The 21,079-nt window shown below is 43.7% G+C and overlaps 1 protein-coding gene across 9 annotated transcripts in view; it reads left to right on the top strand.

The window, feature by feature from the left end:
* Nucleotides 1-21,079, top strand: part of LOC118503536 (solute carrier family 12 member 4) — a 144,249-nt gene that overhangs the window by 44,103 nt on the left and 79,067 nt on the right. For 2 of the 9 annotated variants that reach the window (XM_036036932.1, XM_036036922.1), the window contains exon 1: nt 12,867-13,215. The exons of 3 other annotated variants lie outside the window; for them this stretch is intronic. Coding sequence is in view for 1 of the 6 variants with exons in the window: in XM_036036933.1 (XP_035892826.1) it covers nt 1,593-1,659 (67 nt within the window). In the remaining 5 variants the exon portion in view is untranslated. Of the gene's footprint in view, nt 1-425; nt 1,074-1,160; nt 1,660-12,862; nt 13,216-21,079 lie in introns of those variants that run through there. 4 more of the 9 variants (XM_036036933.1, XM_036036926.1, XM_036036924.1 and 1 more) reach the window with 4 other exon arrangements.

Here is a 21,079-nt window from a genome sequence, read left to right as displayed (position 1 = left end):
TGGGAAGTTTTTGCGTTTCCCGACACAATAGTATGGTCGCTCCACCTGTTCGTTGTCTCCCCAACCGTAGCTGGTAGAACTTCACCCACAAAAGGCTTATTTTTCTGTTGGACTGATACTTCAACTACCGAGCAGTGATAGATCGAGCGATGTCTCCGTGACTCACTGTGATTTCTTTCCGTTCTTTTTTTTTTTGTTCGTCCACACAAAGCTCGTCTAAAAAGAACCGCACTTCGTTCAGATCGTTCGGTGAATGTTTACATATCGCTCAGTCTATCTGAGGTAGCGTGTGATAAAGCGAACTGTGAATATCTTCCATCTCGAGTGTGTGTGTGTGTGTGTCGTGCTATTGTCGGAGGTGCTGAAAAGTTGACAACAGCATTATCAGTTGTGTCCTGTTGGGGTGTGTGTGTGTGTGAGAGAGTGTTCTGCCAGAAATCGGCAACCTCGAAGTCACGTGGCGCTTGGAACTGTAAGAAAATCCTTCCATAATCCGGCCTGTTGTTGGTCCTGAAATATTGTGGTCTAAAAGAGTGCTTTAAAAGTGCCGAGTGTAACGCTGGTGTAAGGAGCGTGTGATAGCGTGTTTGTGTGTGTGTCACCATATATGTGGTGCATCGAGGTGCATCGCACGTGGTTCGTTGCTTTCTGCCGCCAGTGGAGTTGATCGTGGAGCAGATAGTGGGTGACAGCGAGTAAGAAAAGGAGAGCGTTAGAGTGAAAAGAGCTAAGAGTCGGTTCGTGTCCAAACGCACAAAAGAGTAGCCTTTGGTGAGTGTGTATGTGTGACCTCGTGGCAGTGTTGCCAGGAAATTGCTGTTCTTGAAGCTTCGACGTTGGGTGTTGCTCGTGATCAGCTTAAAGGCACGCGACATCCATCCAGCCAACCAGTCATCAATCGGGACCGACCAGCGAGGGAGAATTCTTACCACACATTCCATCCCCCGCGACCCTGTAGCATCCCTTTCCACCCGCCCGACGCTTCCCACCATCCCGAGAGTCCTTCCCAAAACGTACCGAGGCTCACCGTCCCCACGTACAGCCGGCGGTGTGTTAGTGCGGTTTAAAGAAAGGTAGTAGTATTGTTGCTTCCGCTTCCACCGCTGGTGCTAGTGTTTCTCCTATTGCTTTTGTTACTCTTTCAACTGGCCCGCCGGCAGGAGGAGGAAGAACGGGAACGGGAGCGGACCGCGGCAGCCGCTGCCCATCACTGCCGCCGGGACCATCCATCACACCATCGCCAACATCTTCATCGCCACCAGCATCACAGCCACTGTCCCGCGCTCACCAGCTCCCTCTCCGCTACGGCATCCCTATCGCTTGCGTCATCGCCCACCACCACACCCTCCACGCCCAGCTCACCCACGGGTGGGGATCCGCCGCCGAAGCAGCACCGCAGCACTGCCGGGCTGCTTCGGACCGCGCGCGACAGCTTCATAGGGCGAAGCCGGCAACGAAACGTACCGGCTACCGGTGGGGGTACTGGTAGCGGTAACAATCTGGGAGGAAGCAGCAGCACCAGCACAACAACACCACCCACCGTCACCTCGCCACTGCTTGCGAAAGCCAAGGAAAGGTGCAAACTGTTCAGCATGCAGCGCCAACAGTATCAACACTGCCACTCACAGTCCATCGAGATGGACGTTTACGATACGGAAGGTAGGTTTGGAAGGAAGGAGTGGAGGGGTTGGGGAGGGGTTTAATTGCGGGTTAATCACATTTGCAATAGAGACGCTGAACAGTGTGGGTGTGGGAGAATGCAGATTTCAGATGAATATGATTTTTGGAATTTTTCGATTTTGACGTTGGAATATATTATTTAAAGATAGACTTCTTGTTTCAGTTTATCAATATTTTACTGAAAAAAAGAATATAATACAAATTTTATAGCCCTAACACTAACATAAACACAAACGCTGTGTAGATGAACTCGCATTGCCTACATTTTGGCGCGAACGCTCAACATACGCACTTAGCAACAGTGACTTTTCTAGCTTTTCAAAGTCTTTTTGCGCTTCGCGGTATGTCTTTGCTTTTAAAAATAGATTTGAGCTTTCGCATTCACTACGTCATTGGTGCGCCGATTTCTTTTCTGCGAGGAATTATTTCACGTCTACAAAAAATTTAGTTATCGCTTGGGAATGTCTAATGTTAGGTAGCTTACAGTGGGCAGAAAGTGAATCAAAGACGCGGTTGAACAATTCGAAACAATTCCAATTTCAAGTCTTAAACGCATCGTCGTTTTTTCCTCTCCGGTGTGCACAAAAGTTTTTGTACAAGTTTTCTGTAAATAATCAAATGTCCATGCTGTATAATGAAAATATAACTTCACTGAAAAACCAAATAGAACCTAATAATGTACAATATTAATTACAAGTCTAAACAGGACAAGAATGCTAATAAAGCAACCGGTTCAGAGCAGAAAATTGCTCAACCTTTACTAGCCGTTCAAGAAACTTCCGGCGTATCGTTCCATCACACTGCTCACCGCTGTTTGCTTGCTTTGGCAGTCGATTATCATCGGTTATCTGGGTCGTCAGTGACGTCGTCGTCGTACCGTTCCCTGCCGTGAGTCTAATCATTGATCCGTGCACTTTACATCCATCTTGTGTCGCAAACTTATCCCGGGCACGGGCAAGGCTAGTCCGACACCCGGGATTGGCAATACAATCTACAACTGATCCCCCGAAAGCCACATCGGGTGGGCGCGCGCGCCTTGGATGCAGTTTAATTCTGTCGAGGCAGTCAACCAGATGAATGGAACGGGTGGAAAAGATGCAAAAGTTGTCGTCGCACTAAACTATGGAGAAAAGTGGGCTGCCAACTAAATGGAAGAATAGTTTGCAAAGGGGTGGTGAAACTTGTCCATTCAATAAATAGAATGAAATTGCTGAAAGAATGAAAAGTTAGGCATATTTTATGCAATTTCAATGAACTTATTCAAGCTATTTTTGAGTAGTATAAAATATTTCTAAATAGTATAAAGAACGTCCATTTACTCTTTTAAAACCTTTTGATTTATTTTGAATGATTAAATAAAAATCCTTCTATCATTCAAGTCCTGCAAATAGCAAACATTTAGGGGCAGAATACAATTTTTCGATTCGCCATTCACCATTAGTCTTGGGCTAAACTCTTATCTTCACCGATCCCTCAACAGGATGACCTTCTCTATACTTCTACACAATTCTCCATTCTCCAAATATGTTCAATATATAACGCAACTCAGGCAACAAATATTGACGCTAGACACATCAAACAAAAACAGCCATTTCCCTTTTAGCACTTTCATCCTCCGTAAATCTGCTGTCTAGCAAGTGTAGTTTCAATTTCAACCTCAACAAGATTTCTGCCTCCATTAATAAGGATAAACTGCTTTCCTTCCAATAATAGCTAATGGAGCCGACGTTACGCTTTCCGGTTAATCTCATACAGTATTTCGTCTTCGCCAGGATGTCACTCGAAACAGCAACTACGGTCGCTCCGTTGTGCCGTAGGCTGTCGCCCCATTTTGTCACCCATCCAGGGCAAGTCCGAGTGGCCCGGATGAACTAAAATATCCCTTTTCCTGTCCGGTTCACCCGCTCTCCCGATTGCTGTTAAATTTCCTGTAAACATGCCGTCATACATCCATTATGCAGATTCAAATTGCACTCACACGGCGCGTCATATGACTTGCTCCAGTCGCCGATGCATCCGGTCACCGGGACGAAACGCATCCGCTGGGGAACCTCTCTTTGCCGAACGAACGAAAGCATGTCGGTGAATATATGGTAAACATGTTTCGCCGTCCGTCCCAACCAACCCGTCACGTCAATCTGTTATTTATAGCGAATCAAGTGCATCGCACCATCGCGATGGATTCACCGTGCTGTTTGCGATAGGGAACCCCCCCTTATTGTATGCACTGAGTATGTGTATGTGTGTGTCGGGTGTATGCCCTTTACCCTAAACTTTTCGGTGCAGGGGGATAGCGGGTCGGTAGTGCAGCGGAAGGTTGCAAGGTGGGCCTTTTCCTGCGAGATGATGCTCTTCCTGCTCGCGTTGGTCAAACAACGCAGACATGTGCCTTTTCTGTGCCGGCTGCACATTACTCTTCCATACCTGGCTCTCTGTATCCTCTCTCTCGCTCTCCATCTGCAGTTCATATCCACGGTTTTGCGGGTTTTATTTTAATGTTGCCTTTACCGCCGTTTTCTACCGCCACAATTTTCATAATCTTGTGTTTAGGTCAGGGTGAGCATCAACAGACGACCCCGTGTACCGAGAAGTTTCGCCTCGTTTGTGCACTTAAGCGATTCCGCAGCGCTTCAAAAACATTACCATTTTAGCTGCCAAAACCCCGACCGTAAACCTTTGCCGTGATGGGGTTTTTTTTAAGCTTTCGTCCGAGCATCGGGGCAGATGTGATTATGCTCCGTGCGCCGGTGAAAAGATTTAAATGAGCAGCAAAATAAACATTACCGTACGCTTTCGCTTTGATGCATGGCAATGGTGGATAGCAATTTCCCCTTGTTTTTGGTTTATAATTCACTATAAATTGCTGTTGGGCGGTATTTCTTAAGAAAAAATTAAAGTGGGTTTGATTGTAGGTTTATCTAAAATCATATCCAATAAATCGAACTATCCAAACCCCGGACATGTAATTCGCTCGTTCGCTTTACAACTCACATGCGATTGGCCGATAATTTTCGGCAAATGAGCTGTCAATAACACGGGTTAATGTGGTAGGTTCCGAGATTATGATTGCAATCTCGAGCAGATAAATATCGGTAATTATGATGCAAACTGTCAGTAAAACACATTATGGCCGGGCGGATTATAATTGGGATGGTATCATGGCTTTTACATGAAGTGCATCCTTTTATCCTATTACGCTGTTGCTGTACGGCGTGAATAGTGGAAGCTCATTTTCAACTTACAGTGGCAGACAAAACAATAGAGCAACATAGTTTGGAAAATGTATTGGTATGGCCAATAATCAATTAATAAACTAAATTTCTAACTCTTAAGCGGCTTTATGCAAGACGTTTTTTTTCTAAGCTTTTTCTTCACTACTTTCTAATGACATTGGCTTCCTATATTGTGTCTTGATAAGTTTTCAATTACCAGCTATCACTTTTCTTTATGACTTTCTTCATTTTTCTAACACATTTTACCTTTTCTTTATCCTTAGTTTAACTTTACGGAAAAATTGTTCTGTTGGCGAACACTTGGTTATCGATCGCAACGCTTCAAACGCTTACGAAGCGTTTCACTCAAATTTCTGATATGTAAATTGCAATTGAAATTTTAGGGAAAAGTGGGATAATATCATATCAGTAAAAAATACACCTTAAATTTATGTTTTTTTAATCTGATGCAAACAAAGCCAAAATATATCATACAATTAAATCAGATATAAATTAGAGTTTATATTTATACTTTATTAGGGGCATCTATTTCTTTTAATGTTACACATAAAGGCGAGCTTTATTCAATTTTAACAGATAGTTTCTTAGAACGCAATTTAAAAAAAATCTTTAAATAAAGTTTTTTTTAATATTTTTTATTTTTTTTAAATTATAAAGGCTTGAAGTGGCATTTCATAACCACATTTGCTGGCGAATTACGAATTCATAAAAAATTACCCAGGTAATTCCTCCCCCTGATATTTTGCCTTATTTAGGCGATGCTCTTGGCCTGTCAATTTCTTCAATGGAAGGCGTTCGCGTTGTGATTTGAACTCCGGTCCTGCCATGGCGCCGTTATCGCCTAAGAGATAAGAAAGCTGCTGATGCTTAAGAATATTCTTTAACAGTGAGGCCTGTTGCCAGCAACTTTTTTTTTATTGATTTAGCCAACATAGCTTAATCAAATATTTATAACTAGCAATAGGACCACGCCGTTCCTGATGAATAAAATAATATAGTTTTAGTAATATTTACAGTGTATAATTTTTTTAAGTTTACATATCGACAGCAAATTGATCTAAACATGGAGACACTTATTTAACGACCTTAAAAAAAGGTTGTTATAAATGGCATAATAATAATTTTATTTTTAATTGGCCAACCACTCTAATAATAAGACTCTTAATGCATTTCATTAATATATTTTTTGTTGAAAACCACCAAATTTCTACCACGATATCACTTACTACAATTATTTTCCTATTGTGCCTCAGTAATGCCCATTAAACTCCGGTCAGGCTGTATGGCTTCATGAAGGTCAATTGAATTATGTTCCAAAAGCCACCTTTTCCGTTCACCATTTGCTTTATCCACCATTTTCCCCCACAGCGCTCGGGTCGCTCTACCCCAACCGGAAGGAAAATTCAATCTAAACTATAATTGTTTGGTGAAGCGCGATTATTTGCTTATTTTTGCCCTTACTCTCTGTTTTGCTTCCAACACCAACCATTTCATTAGCTTGCCCATTAAATCGTTCAGTAATTCAATTATTCACGCTGTTTTTTTTTAAGTTTGTGTTTGCCATGGTTCTCCTGCCGAACGACCCGGCATGATCTTTAGCTGATGGGTGAAAACGTGCTTTGTTTTACATTTTGGCTTTAATTGCTAAAAACCCATTTTTTACGCTGCGCAAAAAAAAAGTCTCAGTGGTACCCTTCATTTGCCTGGTGTCGATCTCACGGTTCGACGTGCATGTTGGTTTTGATTATGGTAGTGAGTGATGCGGTTCGAACAATAAGTGCTTCCACGGATGCTTATAAATTTCATCCCATCGTCAACGGTGTTTGACACTGTAGTAATCGAAGTGTCAGCGGCAGAAGCGTTGGGTTCGCCGGAAGTTATCGCAAACAAGTTAGTTTTTTACGGTGTTTGGGTTCATCCGTTGAGCTGTTTGTGGTTGGTGAGAAGGGTTCAAGGATCTTTCAATCTTGATTTGATTATTACGATATTCAATGTACGTTCTTCACAATGTCTTAGCAGTTATACTAATATTTCGTTTCATTTTTTATTTATCTTTTTGCAGGTAAGAAGCAAATGATAGCTATAACCAGTTTACATGAGGTTGGTAAGTTCTTTTGAATATGAAAATGATTGTTCAATAATGGTATAAATTAAATATAATAAGTTGTGCCCAAAAATCGTTCAAATGCCGTGCATAAGAAATTTTTGTCTAGCAATTTGCATACCTTTAGGCGATTTATTTCATTTTTAAAAATTTCTCTTGGTAACCACCAATTTCTCTAGTTGTATCCGTCCTTTTCTATGCATATAAACTTTTTATCACCACTCTAACTTTACTTCATATCTACCCACGAGTTACAGACGCCATACGCTCAATCAAACCCGACGGTTATTCGCATAAACGACTTTACCTTCACAAATTAAATTTCTTCGGTTTAGTGATTGTCCACGCGGTACGGAACGAATGATTTTCACCGTAAACAAACTACTGCCCATTACCAATGCGGGCAATGGCCGCCAGCGCCCGAAACGCTAAGCCGGGAAAACACGAGAAGCCTAACAATTGGCCCTCGGGAAGTATTTTCATTATCTGCATAATTGCACAGTCAGCCGTTTGACGGGCTATGGTGGTGGCTAGCAGCTGGCTAGGAATGTCGTTTTACAACCATGTGTACCGTGAGTGTGTGTATAAATTAGAGAAGCCACAACAGGAAAACGGAGTGCCAGGCTAATGGGAATAGTTTTGAACCAACTAAAATGGATCATAATTCTCGATCCTTCACATTTGTGGATTTAATGGTGGCTTTATGCTGTGCTGAGCTCAGTTTTAAGCCACTCCTTTACGGCTGTCACCACAAAACGCACTCACACAATCATATGCACAGTACACTTTTGTTCATGTTGGCTTTCTTTTCTCTACATTGGAATAATTCCTACTTTAGCAGTGGATGGATTAAATTGAATTTTTGATTGACTTGTGTGGATTTGGTGGGTTTTTTTTCTTTCTGGAACCGAAATGACGTGACTGTGTAATCCGAGATTAAGCTGACATGGAAAGAGGTGCATTTGGTGGAAAAATTAATTTCGGTAGTAAAATCCATACAAGAATCCATATGTTTCATTTGGAATGAAAATCATAAATTACTCGATGCCCTGCCAAATGAAGTGGGTGTTTTAAATCCACTATTTGGTAAGTTCGTTCACCTGGAAACCGGCCAGTAATTAAAGCATGTTTGTAACACTTTGTAGTCGCAAAATTATACACCCCTTGTTTTATTCATTATCATTTTAATGAGCGGTGTTAGTAGCAAACGGGCGGAAAATAACATACCCAGCCTAAGCTACGGCCGCTTTGCTTTGCGTGCCTAATTTTAATAATTAAATGTAAAATCAAGTGTCCATGCTGATTGTAAATTATGCAAAGTGATGGTACTAGAAAGCTTTAAATATTCCCCACGCCCCCCGCGAGTATCGTCGGCGTCGGCTCACATGTGGGCATTTTTTAAAGCCACACCGGGTCTGGCTTCAAGCTGCTCCACCAAGTTCTCGATCATTGCTTTAAATTGTACGTTGTTACAGCCACCTATTTGCAAAGCTTTTTATTCCCACCCATCCAACGACAATCGTGCTAGGCGCCATTTGATTGCTCACCTGCCGGGCGTTCGCATGGTGCCATGGGGCAGTTTCTCGAAATTAATTACGAAGCTCCTAACGATATCTCTGTTGAATGTTTCTTTCACGAACATTTCGCGCCTTCGCTTTTTTGCTTCCTTACGCTGTGCCGCGAGTGTGTGTGTGTGAAGCGAGTGCAGAACGGTACGTTTAGTAGGTCACTTACTACCATCCAGTTGTATTATCCTTTCATCCTTTCATACCTTCTCGGGGGCTCTCCTTTTTTTTACACGTTCAGCCTATAGTAATAGCTAGTTCCTCTTAGAATCGGTACAATAATGCTACCACCAGTCTGCTCCGGCTGGCCTCATTCGTGATCGTTAGGGGGGCCCAGGCACGGCTGCCAGTTCATTATTTAGTTCGCCTTTCGACTTCGTTTGTTCGGCTGTAAAGGCACCCCGGGGAATAAGTCAAAATGGCGTGGTGTGAGGTCTTAAGTTTTTCTTCGTTGTGAGTGGGTTTGCTGCAAGATTCCACAATCAGAGCAAAACGGTGCTCAAAAAGGGAACGAAAAAGAAAAAAAAGCTCTAGCAGAAGAATTTGGCAGGATTTCCCGGTGCTTGTTTTCCTACTCTTGGTACTCGCTCATAATGATAGCATCTCACGCAAATCGACGTGTAAAATCTAATACGTTACTGGGATTGCTCGCACCAACTATCGGCTGGTGAGGATTTGTGCTTGGTTCTGAGCCCTTTTTGTTAGGATTTTAGAAATAACATAATGGTAACTGTTGTTTCTTTTATGAACCACCATGCGTCTCCATCATTAAGCGATGAATGACCAGGCGTCTCCATTGGAATATGAACTTTATCTTTGGTAATTGAATATTATATTTTTACAAACAATACAACTATTTAAAATATGATTGATTGAAAAATATTTGTAAAATAAGTAACATAGAGTTTTCTAATTTATACTTGAACCCAAATTGACAATTTTCAGTCACCAAATAAGTCACAATGCACATGTAATTATTTATTTAAAAAGCAAAACAAATACTTTAAAAAAAAGCAACTCTTTCATTTGAGTTGCACAACTCGTGCCACATCAGTGTCACTGTCAATTGCTCACTTCATCACACTCCGAAACTCATACCGATCGTGCATAATCTTCTCGCAGCTTAAGAAAGCATCTAAGTACCGTTACCCTGTTTGTACCCTTTATCGCGACGACCTTTGGAATCATTCATTGGCGGAGTTGCCTCGGTTAAAAATTCATTCTCAAGTTCATCCGCGTATTTATCCTCTGCCTATGTGTTAGTGTGCCGTCGTATTTGCGCCACATTGAAGCAGCTGCTATCGGTCTGCTTTTACTTGCATACGACCTTACTCACCACATGTTTCCGTTTCGCAAGGAAGCAATAACGTTTGCTCTCTTTCGTTCCTTTCAGAGCCTTGATATGTCTCTATCCTTCTCTTCTGTATAATGGCCTCTCTCAAGTTCAAAGTCTCTTCTTTTAGTGCTTATTTTACAAATACACAAATACTAACTTTTCTTAGTCATATCTCATGCTCACCACGTTCAATGTTGTCCTGTGTGTTATCACACTGAACCTCGGCCAATATCTCACTTCGCTCTCAGTCTCTCTCTCCACACACAAATACAGTCACACATTGATTCGTTCCATTTTCCGTCAGTGTTCCTTACGCTCTCCTACCAACTCAACTACCATCGACGAAGGAGAAGTTGAAACGCTTTCACAAAAAAGCGCGCTTTTCTCCCGCGTTCGCAGGTGCTCCAGCCAGCAGCACTTTAGCGTGTGGACCTGCGCACTAACGCAAACCCGACTTCCGAAACCGTTCAAGAACCTCCTGGGTTTGACACTTTGAGAAGGGCAACTGGAGTGGTCACACTCGTGCCTTCGGTCGTGCCCGGGTTGCGCTTGGTTGGTTGCGTACCGGAAATGCCTTACGTCCAGCCACAACCGGGAGCCGCGTGTCCTTTTGCGCCAAGCCTTAAGCTCTCATCGGCGGTTGATCCTTGTTTATTGTCTCATGTTTTGTAATCCGCGCTGGTATTATTGCTGCATGCCAAACTAGGTTTTGGAGGCCAATCGGGTTTTGAGCGAGCTGAGCAGACCGGTTCCTTCTACCTTCGCCCGGGTGATTGATTGAAGGGAAGGATTATCTAAAATATAGCGTTTACTGAACCCTATTTCCTTTCCGTTTTATAAATGCTCATCACAATTCGGGTGGAAAACGGAAAAGTCCCTTTTCTTATCTTCTCTAACCGATCTCGGACTACATGAAGAGGATACCCTTTTCGTTACAAAAAAAAACTCACCAGCATTCCTCTTTATTACCGCAATAACAGAAAGCACTCACTTTTCTACCCATTAAAAATGTCTGTACCAATTAAAGTGCTCGTAACGATGCGGATTAATGCCCGTAACCTTTCGCTCATGCTACTTACCCCGAGCCGGTGCTTCACGGTTCTATTCGTCAAATAATTATCCACTCATTTCCGTAGTAAGTCGTTACGATGCGTTCATTTATGTTCGCCTTATCAAAGCGAAACAAAAAGAGGAAGCTTAAAAGAGACCAGCATAACAATACCACATCACCATCAGTAGTTTTTATTTTTGCACCGATGACCTTCAATGATGGGGCAGGATTTTTGCCATTGCCCGACACTCTTCAACTTCTCCCCCCCTCTCCTCTGACCGGTTCACTCAACGACAGGGTGTGTGAGTTTTCCCATGTCCTAGGCCCAACGGTTCTAGTGCAAGGGGGGAAAAAGCTAGAACTGACACTGCCAAAGAACCCACCCGAACCTTGCAAAACCGAAAGCCGATTGTGCACATTTGTCGGGCTTCGGGCATGTGTTCCTCCTTTCTGAAGGGTGGGGAAATTGAACGGCCGTCGAATGGACTCTCTCGCTCCCCTTACATTTGGCTTACATCTGGGTGGAGGGAATACAATTCTCTCACCAGTTAGGGGAAATTGAGGCACATTTTTCACCCCTCTTTGTACAGAACCGAGAAAAACAGGGAGGGAGAATTGCGAGAGAGAAAATGTGCGAACCTCCTTTGTTGTTCGCTTGCTCGTTTGTATGCGTTTGACCTTATTTTTCGTATTAGCCCGCTCAGCAACTTTTGATAATGGCACACCGAACCCTCAGCAGGATCGTGTAGTAGTGGAAGGCAGCACATTTAACCTGGGGATGTTTTGCAGCATCCAACGCACAATGGCTGAAGGTTTTTTGGAAGGATTTTGCGTTGAGATTTTGAGTTGATGATCAGAAATATTTCTTTTAATATTTTTAAATAAAATTATTTAAGTTTCATCGAGTATCTAGACATGAGATTTTATACTCAAATCTTGCTGTTAATACTAAAGAGAATTCTTATCTAATGTTTCTAAAGCTCCTTAATTTTGACATGAGACTTTTCCGGCATCCCTCACACAATGCTCCGGATGCGTATACGCTGCACCGGAGTACGTTTACCACTGTAAACAGATCGAAGACAACTAAAGCCAAAGCGTCAAACACCATCTTCCCCCCCCCCCCCCAAAAAAAAACACCCGTCATCGTGGTGTCATCTCGTCGTTTGTTCGAAGCTGCCCTAGCGCTTTGAGGAGCAACATACACCGCCGTCACCAATTTCGTTGACCTGGGTACAAAAACAGCATTAACATGTTCTCCACACAGCTTAAGTCTGCTCTTGTCCTCTTCTTCCTCTACTTCTTCTTCCCTTGCTTTTGTGTTGGTGACCGAGAGGAAATCGATCTCCACAGTGCTGAGCTTGCTCCCGCTAGAGAGTTTCCACGTTTTATCCTGTTCCGTTTTTTTTTGGTTCACTAAAAATATCACTCTCCAAAACTCTGGTTCAGGATGCTGGTAAGGATTCACTCAGCACCTGCGGTGGACTACGTTTGCGGATCCGTTGGAGCCACCTGGTGGTGGAGACGCCCGGTACCGTACACTGCTCAACGTGATAGAAATGTTCCACTTCTACAACAAAAGAGCACACTCCACATGGCGCAGCGGATGTTGCTGATGAGGTGAGAAGCTCTATCCCCAGGCAAACGGGGTGATACACGCACACGCACACACACAGCCGCAATGATATCTGCTCGTTACAAACACATCCACACACTCCGGTTGGCTGCCGGAAAGCGGAACAGCTCGATATCTAGGATTCAGGATGCCTTGCTTTTGCCCACTTTTTGTCCTCTTTCATCCCGTGGCCCGATGCCGTACTGCTGGCTCGCTTTGCCGTGCGCAGTGTTCGTACTCTCCGGTGTGCCGTGTCCGTAGCCGTTGTGTGTTGTCCTAGTCGTCGTGTGCTCAGCGCCCCAAACGGATGCTGTGGATGCTGTGCCCCGATTTGCTGTTGTGCTAGTCTCTGCCCTACTGCTGTCGGTCGGTAGGCTTCTGGGGAACCGCATCAGTCCAGATCTGCTCAGTTGGAGCACTGACGTCACCATCGCAGGGTCCGCTAGTACTGTTAGGGCTGCTAGAGGCTGCCCCATTGGCCTGTGTGTCCCGTAAGGTGGTTCCGTCGTGGTGACGAGCTGCTTTGGCGTGAAGCTCAGGACATTTTCCCGTGCGTGCGTGCGTTTGTGCGTGTTTGCGTGTGTGTGCGTCTCACTGTACGTGTGTCCGTGTGCTGTGTTCCCACACCCAGGTTTGCAAGCTTGTGATGTGATGTTGTGTGTTTTTGTTATCTCTCGGTGAACTACGTAGTAAACAGATTAATCAAGGATTGCACGTTCGATAGAGATATTCAACCTAAAGTATGGTGATTGAGAAGAGTTTCTCTTAAAGCCAAGCTACAAGACTGTAGGGACAACAAGGCTCACTAACTTGCGAAGAGGCGTACGTGACCTCGCCTACATTGAATAGGCCCAGTCGGAAAACAGCTTTCCCGAAAACGAAAAACCGATCAAGAACACTACGACCTTAATCCTCTGGCCAGCAATATCCTGCTAGAAGAGACATTAGAGTTCCGTGTGTAAAAATAGTTCATTCACCAAAGTGTTTGTGGGAAGCTGTCAAACGACCCGTCACGCGATACATTTCCCTGTCAAGCATTCACTATGGAGCGTTCCATCGATTGACAGTTCATAAGAAATAGGAACAGTGTGTGTGTGTGTGGATGGGGTTTTTTTTTTGCTGCTTCTTGGTTTGTTTCGTACCGTTGTCAATCGCGCTCTTCTCAATGGTGGTGGATTTTCCATTAACTGAAGTGTGCAGCGAAACCGTTCCGTGGTTCCACCGACATCACAAACCGACATTCTTCGCGCGGATGTTTACTTGACACAGATTTGCAGCTGTGGATGGATGCGGTTGCTATTCAGCGTTTTGTGAAGAGAAAAACACACACACGCACACACACACGTTTGGTAGATTTGGATGAAAAACAGGACGTGTGAATGTGTATGTATGTATGTGTGTTGGAGGCATGTTAAGTAGCGCCGAGTGCCAAGTGAAGGATCCGTTTCGATAACAGGATGCAGCTGATGCTTGCTGGGCTTATGGCAGGGCTGATGTAACGAGCCCCAAAGAATCAAAACCCCTTTCAGCCACTTAACCACACTTGCAAGCGGGTTCAATGGTGAAGATGGGCTTACACCGTCCTAAATTATCATACAAATATTCCACCAAATCTGCCGGACCGAAAGGAATGTGAATGGTTGTAAATAGAGGGAATATTTATGGGAAAAATGTGCTCAGTTATGGACTGTGCTCACACTTGACCGTGTGTGAGGGTGTGTTGGATCTCTCTCCCTCTCTCTCTCTTTCTTACATCCTTGTGAGATTCCGAGCGTGCGTTTGTATGTGTGCGTGCGAAACAGTGTGCGACCGATGCGAGCTAGTAATGGGGTGCACAAATACCATAAAAACTTGACTCCAAGGCTCTCGACGTCTCGCTACGTTGCCGCTCTGGGATGCTGCTCTCAGCATCCCGTCCAGCTACGCTCACACCCATACCGTCACACACACAGCTGGGGCGGGAGGAAAAAAGCCCCAACCGAGCCCGGCGCTACAGCCCGAGAGCTTGCCGCGTTTGCTCTGTTTTTACTGCGTTTTCCTTTCACGAACGGCTTCTGCAGCCCATGTGACGCTGTGTAGCTCCGGGGACGGTTTTGAACCGAAAACTCTTCCCCCATTGGCGCAGGATGGTTGGTGATGGAACCTTCCCATGATTTTTTTTTTCATCTCATGCTCGCTCTGTATACACGTTACGCCGCTTCCTTTACTGGTTACTGCTCTCACGTGCTACTTGCTCTCAGTGCTACACAGTCGATGCGTTACTGCATGTGAACGCGTAACGCATGTAACGTTTCTTCATCATGATACTAGCTAGAAGATAACCTACCGCAGCAGATTTCACCAGGTTGTTTAATGGACACAAAACCTTTACAAAAGAAACACATTCTGACAGCTGTCAGTTAGTGGTACGCGCGTTCCGAAAATCACGGTTCGTTTACCAAGAAGAGTACACTTTCCGAAGAAGTGATGAAAGCAAACAAGGCAACCTTTATTATTGAGATTGACAAGAATGTTTGGGCAAACAAAAGCATGAACAACATTTCATTCATGTTTGTCTACCTTTTTATTTGTGTGTGTGTGTGTGAGTCGTAGATAAATTACACAAAAGATAGAACACCCACTGTAACTGAACTAAACGGGACACACCCATACGGTTGCGCAATTAGTTGCGGATGGCGCAGGATTAGTGTATGGGACTATAATTTCAAAAGAGAGCTAGGTCTTCTTTGTTAGTTTAATTTTGTTCGTTTGATGTTTCATTTTGTTCAGTAAAATAAAAAAAATATTAGTAAATAATATTTTTTATTTATTTATTTATTTTTTGTTTTTATTATTTTGAACATATATTTCGTTTTGTGTGATACTTTTGTTATTTTCGTCTTAATTTTTTTATTGGTCTTTACTGTAAGTATTTTAATTTTTTTATTTTGAGTAAACATTTTGAGCTTATAAACTTTTTTGAGCCATATTTTAAAACACATATTCCCGTTTTTATGTTTTTTACAGTACTTTAAAAATCATCAACTTTATTTGAGTAGGGCTTTTTCCTGATTTTTTTTTATAATTAAATTTATTTTTATTTTCTTATATGAACATATTTAAATATGATTTTTTGGAATCAAGCAGAAGCTAAAAATTTTTTATTATATTTCTGCCACAAAACTTTTTTAATGTGCTTCTTGTAACACAATTTGTGCTATTGTGAAAGTTAGCAAATTTATACTCCTCTTTCGTGTTTATCTTTATACAAATGCTCCCGCTACCGAGCAACGAGCAATCAGCGTTATTAATCAACAAATGGATAAAGTTGTGCACCCTTACATGAAGTCAATTTAAAACTTTTTTTTTTATCACTTTTCCCAAAACCAACCTTCACGCACCGAGAGAGAAACACATTCAAATGCCACTTCATACTATAATGTGGTAAATAATGGGCATTAATGGTGGGCGAGCTATTGCTTCTTCCATCCACATGCACACTCACACACACGCAGTAGCGGCTCACATTGTCCAACAGAACGCCCTCTTCATTCCTGTTGCACGGCTTTTCACACTCGGCTCGAGACACATAAATTTGAGACTTTCGCACCGACAATTTATCTCTCCGAAAATTGTGATCGGTTTAAATTTATTTCACGTTTCACACGTACCACCGTCAGGCGCACAGCCACCTCTACCGTTGACGTTTAAATTTGTCACATGCGCCAGGTTACGCTCCAGCAGCAATCCAATTACCACTTCAATATTTTATCAGCCAAAGACTTGCGACCGGGAGGGCGCATCAGGTCGTTCAGGTTGTGGCGATGAGCTCGGGAGTAGAGGCAGCTGCGTACGCCAGGTCGTCCGTTCATCCGCTGCTTCACCTTTCTACACGGTGGCAAAGTGGTGAAAGATTTTGCAACACAACGAATCACATTATCGCAGCGGAGAATTGAGTTTTTGCAAACATTTTTGCGCGTGTAATGATATCTTCCGTGCTCTCCTTCGGGTAAAGCGTATCTTGTTGGGACAGTTTTTTTTTTTGCCTCCCCACGAAGCTCATCCCAATCGTTCATCAGAAAGATGTCTTGCAAAACTATTCCTAACCTAAGCGCTGACCCGGTTGACGAAAGAATCAGCTTAAAAAGGGTGAAACGATATGAGTGACGACGTCAAACGCGGATCATGACGTTCGTCGAGGAGAATGGGCTCCGGGAAGGGAAGAGCAAAATTTGATTTGAATTTCAATTTTCACGATCACACAATCAACGAAATCGAGCACCACTCGACGTCATCCGCATCTCGGTTCCGCAGACATCGGGGATGGCGAGCAGACGTTCACGTTACGCTAGTGTGGCTGGAAATGTTCCAGCTGTGAGCGTTTTTTTTCTTCCTCTCCGTTTTCTACCATTTTCTGTAAATGATACAGTCCTGAGAGTCCTGATCACACTAAGCATTGGACATCGTCTGGAGTATCGTCACTCACTTGAGACTTACGGACATCTTGCCACTTTTGCGCTGGTTGCAAACGCAAGCTTATCATCATCCTGATTGCTCACCGTACACGAGGTTCGTAGAAGGATACAATTATTGGCGCCTGTATCTTGCCGGACACATACAAACTCAGAGAAAACACCAGGGAACAGCGAGCAAAAAAAAAAAACGAGACCAAACAGGAAACAGTTTCTGGATACTCCCAAATGTCTGGCGAATGAGGGCTCCTGGTTTTTTGCCTCGCTTACCCAACTCTGGCAGTACTTTTTCGCGCCGTGGAACACTTTGTAATGTAGAGTTGTGATCCTCACATGCTAACGTCGATGTGGACGAGATGTCGCCGTTGTGTCTCTTTTTTTTTTTTGTTATGTTGGTTGAGCTGTGGTGTCCGTAACTGTGTCCGACCCAGTTGTGGTACAAATGGCAAAATTTGCATACTACACGGCGCTGGACTCGTGTTCGTCCAGCCAAACTGGCGGGGGAATCGGGAGGGGAATCGAAAGGGAAGTGAACATGTTTTGCATCCAGCGGAGTGGAACGAATATTTGGGTCTTTTTTTTTCGCTGTTGCTCCCTGCCAACTGGACATCATGGAGACAATCTATCTATATCTGGTTGATGATAGTGGTGCGTTTATGTCTGGTGCTCTGTTTCTAGGAGTGTATTACGACAACGGGAACTCTTGCGTGAACAAAAAACATGCTCATCCCAAATTGTATGTCCCAGGGAGTACTAGGAAGTTCAGGATCTCTGGATCTCGGACAAGCTACTTCGGAAGCTCCAGGAAAGACTTTCTTTATGATGAAAATTCTTTCGATTGAGTTGTGAACTTCAACTCTCATCGGGCAAATAGTTCACGTCTGTATCTTCTGTAGCTTTTCGCTACACAAACTCACTCACATCAAGAAACTGGATACATTGCAGCTGCTTATGTATGCGAAAATCGTCTGCTCAATTTTCAAATTATACTCGCTCGCTGCTAGAACCTCGTGATGGGTGGCGGCATCGCATCGTCTGTGGATGCTGGTCATCAGAAGAATTTAATCGAATTCTGCCTCGATCCAAACGAAACGGACGATTTGTAGCAAAACCAACCCCACCAACCAACCTCTCTCTCTCAGGCTTTCTCTTTTTTTGTTTTGTGCCACTCATCAGTCCCTTGGAGAGTTTCCCACCTAGGACAACGAACGAAACGAACAAAAAATAACCCGCCTCATTTTGTGCATCCAATTTTCGGACCCCGAAGTTCCCGAAAACCATCATCCCTATCGACAAACTCATCGAAAATCGGTTTTGAACTCGATCCAAAAATAAAACCAGACCTTCCCCGAGGTTCCCAGAGCTTCCGAGAGCTGCCATCGAAACGATGGTGTGACCTGCCCATTCAGGCAGGAGATTCTGCACACCTGGAACCACGGAAGTTCCGGAAATGTTTGTCGATTGTTCCCTTTCAGCAAAACCCGGCTCTAAAAAAAATCACCGAGGTGTTTTTCTTCTCATCTTTTGCCCGGGAAAAGCGCTTGCTGGCTGTGGGCTGGCTAGAATTGGATGCGATGAAAAATCGACTATCAACACTTTGTTTTTTCGCCAGTGGCAACATCGCTTCGATCCGGATTAAAGCATCCGGATATGCACGGGTGAGCCAAAGAAAAAAAATAGGAAAGGATTCACGTGAATTTCCCAACCAGCTTTTGGCATTCATCGTTCCGCAATCCGGTGATTTACATAATCACCCAAGACGGTGAAAAATGGGTTGAGAGCCCGAAGGAATGTAAAAGAAAGCAAGAGGAGGCGTGCCTTCTTTTTTGTTTTCTTTTGCTCCCCCCACGAGCCACAAGCCATCCACGGTGAACCTGGTGCAAAGGGTGACTTCTTGAGAATGAGTCGGTTGTTTTACAAATAGTGAAATGCCAATAAATTTGTGCCACTCACCCGAGCGCACGAGTCACGCACACTCTATTAGCGTACGTATGGCATCGGTACATCAGGCGAGACCGTGAAATGCGAGAACGTAGAAGTTGGGGTTTATATTTTTGACAAATCTAATCCTGTCCGGAAAAGCGATTCCCCGTCCCCATTCTGGAGCCGCTTCTCAAGGGTGCGAATGTACCAGGAAAAGCTCTTAGGGAAATGGCCTAAAGAAACTGAGCAAGAAGCGGTCAGGTTAGGTGGAAAAGGATGTCGGTGAAATGACTCGAAACCGCACTAATTTGCCGTGTGAAGATGGAAAACTAATTTGCGTGTGTTCTTAGGGTGGAGATGTCTAATAAATAAATTAGTCAGGGTGGCGTTCATTATTAAAGCTTTTACTGCAGAGCCACCTCGCATGGTTTTACAATTAAAATTAGTGTAATTATTTTCGATTCGTTGGGCGCATTTGTATTTCTTTTACTCGAGTCTAACTCTATTCTCCTGATTTTTATCTAAGGTTAGTTAATCTTTAAAGTAGCAAACTTGCTTAGATAATTCTTGATATCAGTGCTGTCTACAACCTAAAACGGTCTCGGCCTCTTCTGGCTTTCTGTGACTTTATTTTTATCGCAACTGGATAGTCAGTCCTACGTGCGGAGTGGTGGTCCGGATGGAATTTCGCCGTCTATCACCCGGCCGCCCATGGTACGTAAGGCAATATTAAAAATAAAACTAAATTATACAATATTACTCAACTGCAAACGGGGAAAACCTTACCAACAAAAATCTCTTCAACTCCCTGAGATGTAGAGTCTAAATATTTATATCAGCTTAACCTTCGTTGTCATTTAAGCTATATTTCTCGGAATAAGTTCTTGTACTAGGGCGGTCCGGTGGCTGAAGCGTTAGCGACGCCGGTCTTCACACGGCAGGACCGTGATTCAAATACCATCCAGACCACCTCTCAGTACGCAGAACTGACTATTTATTATAAAATGGCAGTCCTGCATCATGAGTAGTGCCTAAGGGTCTATGACGACCTGAGCTAGAAAATCTGATAAATTTAGGCCGCATTCTGTCAAACAATTTGCTAGTTGGTTGGCAAAGAGCGTCACAAACAAGAATATATTTTGTTGGAAAAATGTGTTAAAAACTTTAAAGTATTGCAGAATAAGGTTGGAGTCACAACTCCATTGTGTACTCCAGCCTAAGGCTATGCAGCAGTGTGAAATGAATTTTACAGTAATTATTCTATTAATGACATGAGCATGAGAATTTTTTCAAAGTTGATCGGTAAAGTTCTCATTACCAAATATAACATTTAGTCCCTTCTCATTTCTCTGTACAGGACCTAATAAAATTGCATTATCATGCCGTTTTTTTGTCACTATTGCAAGCTTACATTTAATATGCCAATTTCATTGGAGTTAAAACAATAATCTCCTTGCAACACATTCGTTGATACACTGCCATATTGTTCATTGTATCTTCGCTCTACGCTCTCTCCTATCCGCCAACCTAGCGTTCCCCAGCTATCTACCAACCGTCTACGAATCGTCGCTCGAAACTGGGTCGTTGCACAATACCAGTACCGGCCCCGGATCGGATAATCCCTGTCCTGTGCGGCAAACCCGTAAGCACAAAACACGTGCACACTGCTTCTTCGCACCGTTCAATTCCTTTTCCGGTGTTCCGGTGTGTACACAGCTGTGTGCGCTTTTCCGGCAGAAAAGCAGTTGAAGCAAGCAAGCAAGAGCAAGATAGCCGTTCTGCATAGTGTGAGCTATTCTTGCCAAACTCGGCAACTTCCTGCTATCTTCGTTGGTTGCCGTCTTCACAATCGGACACGGTGCTGTCCCAATGTCACCGGCAGACAGGCCATGGCTGACGGGCATCGAAAATGCGCTCACACCCTCCAAAAACAGTGTTGCGTAACGCGTCCGTGCGTAGCCGTGAACGGAACGGGTGCACATCGAGCGCTGGCGGGTGCAGTGGTGCAGAAGACTGCCACACCACGGTCATCAGCCATTAATTGACAGCCGGTGACACACACACACACACACACGTGGGGGTGAGTGTAGCGCGTACTTACCGGCACCGTAAATGATTGGC

The sequence above is a fragment of the Anopheles stephensi genome, chromosome 2 (genome assembly GCF_013141755.1).
Source record: "Anopheles stephensi strain Indian chromosome 2, UCI_ANSTEP_V1.0, whole genome shotgun sequence".
Lineage (NCBI taxonomy): Eukaryota > Metazoa > Arthropoda > Insecta > Diptera > Culicidae > Anopheles > Anopheles stephensi.
Note: the sequence above shows the minus strand (reverse complement) of the source record. Positions and strands in the feature narration are given on the sequence as shown.